Source organism: Pteropus alecto, unplaced genomic scaffold, assembly GCF_000325575.1.
Source record: "Pteropus alecto unplaced genomic scaffold, ASM32557v1 scaffold106, whole genome shotgun sequence".
NCBI lineage: Eukaryota > Metazoa > Chordata > Mammalia > Chiroptera > Pteropodidae > Pteropus > Pteropus alecto.
Genome location: NW_006442103.1, coordinates 157,134 through 166,425, shown reverse-complemented (window position 1 = coordinate 166,425; position 9,292 = coordinate 157,134). Strand labels below are relative to the sequence as shown.

Genomic DNA, 9,292 nt, shown 5'->3' with positions numbered 1-9,292 from the left:
TTTGAGTAATCATCTGCCAGTCTTATGGGTGCTTTCTTGTAGGTAACTAACTGCTTTTCTCTTGCTGCTTTTAAGAGTCTCTCTTTGTATTTAACCTCTGGTGTTTTACTTATAATGTGTCTTGGTATGAGCCTTTTTAGGTTCATCTTTTTTGGGACTCTCTGAGCTTTCTGGGCTTGTATGTCTTTCCTTCAGCAGGTTAGGGAAGTTCTCCATCATTATTTCTTCAAATAGCTCTCCAACTTCTTGTTCTCCTTCAAGTACCCCTATGACACAAATAATTTTACAGTGAATTGTGTCCCATAGGCTCCTTAAATTATTATTATAGTCTTGGCTTCTTTTTTCTTGCTGTTCTGATTGATTGTCCTTGTCTGCCCCATCCTCTATATCGATGGTCTGAACCTCTTCTTTAGCCACTCTGTTTATTCCCTCTAATATCCTCTTCATCTCAGATAATATGTTATTCATTTCTGACTGGTTCCCTTTTATAATCTTCATTTCCATTTTCATGTTTTTCATGTTAAAGTTCTCACTGAATTAATCCACACTTCCCCTAAATCCATCGAGCATCTTTATAACCAGTGTTTTGAACTCTGTATCTGTTAAATTGCTTGACTCCAATATTCCTAGATCTCTGTTCTGTTCTCTGTGGTTTCTGCTGCTTTGTCTTCCCTTTTTGGCTGCCTTTCTGTGTCTATTTCTATGTACTAAGTAAAACTCCTAAGTCTGCTGGTCTTATTAGCGTGGCTTTGTGTAGTATATTTGTTTATTTTCTTATTGTCTGTTTCTCAAACTAGAAAATAAGCTGCATGATAATATGGTCCTAATCTGTTTCCTTAGTTCCTAGAACATGGTATATAGAAAACACTCATTTGTCGAATGAAAGGATTTTTAAAACCATTTATAGAGCACCTATTATGTATAAGCCACTGTGTGTATGGCATAGAGGTGAATAAGATATAGTTCATAACTGAGAATAATCTACAATCTAGAAGAGTTCAGAGTGATGTATTTAAGAATACTTCATTAAATTGTAGCTAAGCAAAAGTTCATAAGTCTAAAGAGCTATGGTCAACGCTCATGTATTGAGGGTGAGGAGTCATTTGTCGCCCTGGGTGCACTTTTAGACTGACTTCTCTGTTCCTCTGTTAACATGGGTTCACCTTCCCACCATGCCCTTTTGTAGGAAGGATGGGCCTGGTTAGGCAAGGAGCACATTAAAGAGACAAAACTTCCTATGGATTCTCTCTGCCATTCTCTCTAATGCACCAGTAGTCAAATATACTATTAAAACATTTTTGTCCTTTCTGCAGATTGTGAGGAGTGAATTTAATTCACTCATATGTTCATTCACATGTATGTGATAGTTTTTCCTGTAGATTCGGTTGTGTTTCTCTGTTCTTCCTTGAATCTGGCAAAAAGTATTTTCTAGAGGCACAACCAGGAAACTGATCTGAGCCATAAAATTAAACAGCCAGCTTAGAAGATGAAGCTGGCCTCATTTGGTCCTCACTGGGGATTTCTCATTCTTAAATGGGGAGATCCTTCTATTTGGGGCTGGGAATACTTCCTACTCTGAGGAATCTCAGTTCTAAGACCCTCTGCTAGAATCTCAGGCATTCTGTTACCTGGAAGTGGCTAATTCTGTGAGCTTCTAGAAGGCTGTGGGACCTGTACCATTATGGGCTGTAGCATCAGCTGTGTTTCTGCTTGGTGAGCTCCAGAGTTTGGCCAGAATCACTACCCCAGAGACAATGGGGAAGTGGCAGTTGCACTGCTCAAGAATTGCCACAGGCAGCACAGCAGGCTTAGGTGATAGCTAAGATGTAAAAGCAATTCCCACCATCTATCATACTTGAGTGTCTGCTGGCAGCAGGCCTTGAATTAGTTGTTTATCACCTCATCTCTCTTTTACCTTTTTGTAGCCACACATTAAAAGTCAAGATTCTTAAACATCTGCTTTCTTTAACATCTTCTACTTACTGTAATCAGGCTCATCGCCCTACTATTTTACACAAACTGCTCTGATAAAGTTTACATGCAATTAAATCAAATTTGCTAAATTCAGTGGACGCTCAGTCCCATCTTACTAGACGTCTTGCAGGATTTGACACTGTTCACTACTTCCTTCACGAGACTTTTCTGATTAGTTCTTGGTTCTCCTCCTTTCACTCACCATTTCTTGGACCACCTTGGGTATTGCCAATCCATCAGATGTTGGTTTTTCAGGATTCTGTCTAATCTTCTCACTGTGTACGCTCTTTTGGGGTAAAGTTGCCTCTCCCTTACTATTTATGTATTACTGACTCCCAAATCTACATCTTCCACCCTGATCTCTACCCCTGGTTCCTGTTGATTTATAGCAGAATGAATTTTATGTTATTACCTTAATTCTGACATAGATCATGTCTCATCTAAACTATTGACTTTATTTCCATCTGGTCTCCTTGACTCCAGTCTTACCATCCAAGGCATCCAGTTTACTGCTACCAGAGTGATTGGTACTAACTGCAAATCGGACTGCATCTTCTACTTAAAACTCCTTAGTTAGCCTCTCAGGTACCTCCTTCTCCCTCCCCGCCACCTCTCCCAACTCTGACTCTTATTTATCTCTACATCTTTACCTTCTACAATACCCTTCCACACTTGGTGATCCAGAAATAAAAAATTTGAGTATATTACTGTTTTATTTACATTTATATTACTGCTTTATATGTATACATTTGGCTATATTTCTATTTTATTTTTCTCCGTGCTCTCTTTGCTTAGAATGACTTTTCTCACAATCTTTGCCTTTCTACAGTTGCTAGTCTTTCATAACTCAGCTAGAGGAATATATCTTCCAAGAAGCTTTAACAGCTCTCCTCCCTGCCCAGCATAGATGAGTTTCCTCCCTTGTGTCCCAGTCCTATCAAAACAGAACACATTGCCATACTTACTGATTCTGTCTACCTCCTCCATTGTAGATCCTTTGAAAGTGGTCGTATGAAGGGCTATTCCTGTGGTACTGAGGAGTACAGGCCTCGGAGTCGGTAGGCCCAGGTTTGAATTCCACCTCTGCCTCTTGTTGGCTGTATGCCCTTGGGCCAGTCACAACTCATTGAGCCTGTTTCCTCTTCAGTAAAATGATCTAATTTTACTCATCTTTGTATCCCCAGGTTCTGGCACCATGGTCAATGCACTCAACTTGATTATCTCTTTGTAGATTTTCCCACATTGTTTGCCCCTCCACTGTACATACACATCCGAGACTGGTGACTCTTGGTTATCATAACAGTAGGCCTGACATGAGTGAGTGATGGGTGAGTGTACCTGTGTGTAAGAGAGTAAGAAAGATAGTGAATGTATGAGCAGGTTATGGCCCAAGCTTAGTCTTACTTCATTTGATAGTTAAAAGTGGATAGTGTGTATCTAATTGGAGTACTAAGTAGGGTCACGTGGTGGCAGTGGGAATGAAGAATAAGTTATGCTAGGCAAAATAAGACTGGAAAAGATTAAACTTTCAGAATATTTGTATTTGCTTTTATACACATCCAGCTTGAAACCCATAAAAACAACCAAATTTGAATATGGTTTATTAAATTGACATCTTAAACTGAAGGCAGTTTTATTTTGATTTATAATATGTAAACTTCAGCATAATCATTTACTTTTGTTTCAAACAAAACCACAGGAGCAAGAGATTTCGGAAGTCTAAGATATGTCATTTGATTGATATTCTGGTACATGTGCTTCAGTAGAAAAGGTTAATATCTCATGTTAAAGTCTCATCTCAGCCTAGCTTTCAAAATATTCTTAGTTGTCTTTTCAAAGAACTTCCAGAATCTGCTTACGATTGTCTTAAAAGCATGAAATATGCAATACAGCAAGTACCATGCTTCCTTCAAAAAAAAAATGTGGATGTTGATAGCTGGAAGTAGACAGTGACATGCAGAAGTGAAAGTTACTATACCTCATTTTGGTTTTCTTGCTTTGTTTTGAATTCTTCAGAAGAATGTTTGATTCCCATAGCAATAGCTTATATTTGAGGCATGTTATTTTTAATATTTTTTTACTCAGGATATTCCCAGGGTATCAGAGCACATGGAAACACTACAAGAAAGGTCAGTACATGCTATACAGCATTCAAACTGGAAAAATTTCATCAAGAGAAAGGCAATGAAAGAGAAAGAAGGCATCTTACCAAGAAAAGTATTTCAGTGATTTTCTTTAAGATATGATTGTCCCTAAGAAGAATTCCCAAGGGAATGGGTCTGTATACACAGTGTGTTTGGGAAGAGCTTCAGCTGGCATGCTCCTTTCTCAGCCTTAAGAGAATCCACTTGAAGGAGAAATCCCATATATATGTTCAGTGTGGCAAAGCTTCTTTCAGAGCTTTCATTTCATCTAGCACCAGAGTTCTCATTTGTGAAAATGCCTATAAATGTGCTGAATTTACAACTCCACCCTCATTCAGCGCTGGAGAAACTATACATGTAGTGACAGGGACAGTTTTCATTTGGCTCAGATCTCATTGTGTATGAGAGAACACATAGTTTTCTGCCATCTTTTAGGGAGAAGGCAACCTGACAAATATCAAAGAAGATATTGCAAATACTTTCTTAGTCCATCAAGAAGGAAAATCAGCATGCTCTTCAGATGTTGGCTAGTTCACAAGGAAGAAAATGGGGCCAATTCGAAAGATGGACTCTAGGAGGCAGTTCTGTGTGAGGTGAAGAAATTGGTCAGCTATGAATATCCTTCTGTCAGTATCTACTCTCCACATCCACCTACTACTGTTTTTGACTCAACCTGCACTACTAGGTCCAGACGTCACTGCATCACTTGTTCAGTTATGCGCTCCCTCCTCTGTTTTTGTATCTGCAGGTACTCTTATTTATGATGATAGTATCATGGTCTTAGCTTGTCTCGACATCTTGTTCTTTTACTCGAAATCCTCTTTTTTAATTTTATTGGGGTGACTGTGGTTAATAACATAAATTTCAAGTGTACAATTCTATAACCATTCGTATATTGCATTGTGTGCTTTATACCCAGAGTCTAGTCTCTTTCCTTCACCTGATATTTGATCCCCTTTATCTCTTCCACCTTCTCCCACCCCCTTTTCCTCTGGTAACCACCATACTGTTGTATGTGTCTATGAGTTGTTTGTTTTGTTTATTTGTTGCTTTCTAGTTTATATGCCACATATGAGTGAAATCAACTGGTTCTTGTCCTTTTCTGTCTGACTTATTTTGCTTAGAATGATACTCTCAAGATCCATCCATGCTGTCACAAATGTCATCCTTTCTTATGCCTGAGTGTATTCCATTGTATGTATGCACCGCATCTTCTTTATCTAATCAGTCATCCATCAGAGGACACTTAAGTTGTTTCCATGTCTTGGCCACCATGAATAACCATGCAGTGAACTTAGGGGTACTTATGTTTTTACAGATAAGTGTTTCCAATTGTTTGGGGTAGATACCAAAAACGGGATTTCTGGGTCATATGGTAGCTTTATTCTTTGAGGAATCTTTATACTGTTTTCTATAGAGGCTGCACCAATTTTCATTCCTACCAGCAGTGCACAGATGTTTCCTCTTCCCCACAACCTCTCCAACACTTGTTGTTACTTGTCTTGTTGATGATAGCCATTCTCACATATTGGAAGCAATATCTCATTGTGGTTTTGATTTGTATTTTCCTAATAGCTAGTGAAATTGAGCATCTTTTCATGTGTCTATTAGCCATTTTTATGTCTTCTTGGGAGTAGTTTCTGTTCAGGTTCTCTGTGTATTATTTAACCCATTTCCCGTTTTAAAAATAAGGTGCAGCTCGCTGCCAGTGTTAATTTTACATAACGTGCTGTTTGAGGCTGAAGCAAATCTGACTGGTTTTCAATGTGAAAATAAAATATAAAAACTGTTCTTGGAGTTATTTCTAAATAGATCTTGTCTCTAATCCTCATGTAACAAATTATACATAAATCTGACTTATCAATGAATTTTTGGATAACAGCTGTTCGAGAACAATGTTAACATCACACGTAGGGATGCTGCGTTTTCTAGGATTTGACATTTTCAGCGACTGAGAATTACTATATTTTGTAAACAGAAATACCACTACTAAAAAGAGAATGCTATAAATAGAATGATGTCATTTGTTTCCAAAGACTATCGATGTAGTAGAGTGATGCGGAAATAATAATCAAAGTGAGATATTTTGTGGTAAACTTTGGGGGTAAGTTTAGGACTGTAATCAGCAAGTTATCTTGGGGTAAATTCTTCAGCTGCAAGTGCTACTGGCGAGTATTCTCTGGGCAAACGGGAAATGGGTTAATTGGATTGCTTTTTATTGTTGAGTTGTATAAGTTCTTTGTATATTTTTGATACTAGCCCCCTATCAAAGGCATTGTTTGCAAATATCTTCTCCCATTAGGTTGGTTGCCTCTTTGTTTCGCCGATGGTTTCTTTTGCTGTGCAGAGGCTTTTTAGTTTGATATAGTCTCATTTGTTTATTTTTGCTTTTATCTCTCTTGTCTTTGAAGTCAAATTCATAAAATCTTCTCTAAATCCAAGGTCTATGAGTTTAGTACCTATGTTTTCTTCTGTGCAGTTTATTGTTTTGGGTCTTATATTTAAGTCTTTGATCCATTTTGAGCCAATTTTTGTTTGTTATTGAGTTGTATGGTGACAGATAGCAGTCTAGTTTCATTCTTTTGCATGGAGCGTTCCAGTTTTCCCAGCACCATTTATAGATGACGTTTTCCTTCCTCCATTGTATGTCTTTGGCTCCTTTGTTGAAAATTATTTGCCCATAAATACAGGGGTTTATTTCTGGGTTCTCAATTCTGTTCCACTGGTCTGCTTGTCTGTTTTTCTGCCAATACCATGCTGTTTTGATTATTGTCACTTTGTAGTATAATTTGAAGTCAGACAGAGTGATACAACTAGACTTGTCCTTTTTTCTCCGGATTGCTTTGGCTCTTCAGGGTCTTTTGTGATTTTGTACAAATCTGATTCTATTTCTTTAAAAATTGCTGTTGAGATTTTGATGGAGATTGCATTCAATCTGTATAATGCTTTAGGTAATAAATTCATTTTAACTATGTGGATTCTTCCAATCCATGTACACTGAATATCTTTCCATTTCTTTGTGTCTTCTTCAATTCTTTTAATAATACCTTATAGTTTTCAGTGTCTTGGTCCTTTACATGCTTTGTTAGGTTTATTTTTAGGTAATTTATTCCTTTTTTTTTTTTGCAATTGCAAAAGAAATTTTTTATTTCTTTGTCTGAAAATTCATTGTACGTTGATGGATTTTTGTATGTTGATTTTGTATTTTGCAACATTATTTATTTATTGTTTCTAATAGTTTTTTTTTTTTGGGGGGGGGTCTTTTGGGGTTTCTACATAGAGAATCATGTCATCTGCAAAAAGTGACAGTTGGACTTCTTCATTCCCAACTTGGATGCCTTTTATTTCTTTATCTTGCATGATTGTTCTACCTAGGACCTCCAATACTATATTGAATAAGAGTAATGGTAGTGGACAGCCTTGTATTGTTCTTGATCTTGGAAGGTTTTTAGTTTTTCACCGTTAAATATATTAGCTGAGGGCTTGTCATGTATGACTTTCTTGGCTGGTAATTACTGTCTTTCAGTAGTTTGAATATTTGGTTCCACTCCTTTTTGCTTGTAAGGTGTGTGCTGAGAAGTCTGATGATTATCTAATGAGTTTTCCTTTATAAGTTACTGTCTTCCCTGGTTGCCTTGAGAATTATTTTTTGTCGTTAATTTTTACCAGTTTTAATATAATATGTCTTGGAGAAGGCCTTTTTGGATTGAGATAATTAGGTGTTCTGTTCGCTTCTTAGTTTCGAGGATCCAGTTCTTTCCATATGTTTGGGAAATTCCCATTGGCTATTTGAATAGGATCTCGGTTCCCTTCTCCTCTTATTCTTCTGGTATGCCCATTATTCTCATTTGCTTTTTCTGATGGTGTCAGATCGTTCCAGTAGAGTTCTTTTCTTTTTCTTTTTTTTTCTTTTTTACTATGAAATCTGTCTCCTCTTCCATCTGCGTCATTTCCAATTTCTTTCTTTGATATTACTAATTCTTTTCCTTCATCTGGTCAGCTGTTTTCCTAAGCTGTCTATTTCATTCTTCACCTCTTCACCTCTTTTATAAAAGAGGTGAAGAATGAAATAGTACAAAACTGCAGAAGTTACAGTTTTGTACCCTTCGTCTTTTTGTTCCAGTAGAAGAACTCCTTTTCATTATTTCTTACAGTGCAGGACTTATGGTGGTAAATTCCATCAGCTTCTGTCTAGAAAAGATTTTATTATTATTATTTTTTCATATCTAAAGGATAACCTTGTTGGTTATATTATTCTTGGCTGGTAATTTCTCTCTTTCAATATATTTTTTTATTAAGTTTATTGGGGTAACATTGGTTAATACAATTATATAATTTTCAGGTGTACATTATCATTTGACATCTGTATATTCTATTGTGTGTTTACCACCCAAAGTCCAGTTTCCTTCAGCTAACATATATTTACTCCCCTTTACCACTTCACCACCCCCCCAGCCCTGCCCTGTATTTGATTTCCTTTAACCGCCTACCTACCCTTTCCTCCATTCCATACCTTCTGGTAACCACTAGTCTATAGTCCATGTCCATGAGTCTCTGTTAGTTTGTCCTGTTCATTTGTTGCTTTTTGGTTTATATTCCACAAAAAAGTGATATCATGTGATTTTCAACTTTTTCTGTCTGGCTTATTTCGCTTACCATGATTATCTCGAGGCCCATCAATGTTGTCGCAAATGGCAGTATTTCATTTGATCTTATGGCTGAGTAATATTCCATTGTATGTATGTACCACAGCTTCTTTATCCAAACATCTGTCATAGGACACTTCGATTGCTTCCATGCCCTGGCCACCGTGAATAATGTTGCTATGAACATAGGTGTGCAAATATCTTTTCAGATATATGTTTTCAAGTCTTTGGGGTAAACACTCAGTAGAGGGATTGCTGGATCATATAATAGGGCAATTCTTAGTTTTCTGAGGAACATCCATACTGTTTTCCATAGTGGCTGTACCAATTTTCAGTACCACCAGCAGTGTATGAGGTTTCCTTTTTCTCTGCATCCTCTCCAACACTTGTTATTATTTGTCCTGTTGATTTTAGCTATTCTAAAGCTGTGAGATGGTATCTCATTGTGGTTTTGATTTGTATTTTGATTTGTATTTCCCTAGCTAGGGATGATGAACATCTTTTTATATGTTTGTTGGCCATTAGTAT

The 9,292-nt window shown here is 37.1% G+C and overlaps 1 protein-coding gene across 1 annotated transcript in view; it reads left to right on the top strand.

Annotated features, from left to right (window-relative positions):
• Nucleotides 1–9,292, top strand: part of LOC102893768 (T-cell surface glycoprotein CD1a) — an 85,441-nt gene that overhangs the window by 2,896 nt on the left and 73,253 nt on the right. The window contains exon 2 of the mRNA XM_025052278.1: nt 4,060–4,103. Coding sequence (XP_024908046.1) covers nt 4,084–4,103 — 20 coding nt within the window. The 5' untranslated portion in view covers nt 4,060–4,083. The remainder of the gene's footprint in view (nt 1–4,059; nt 4,104–9,292) is intronic.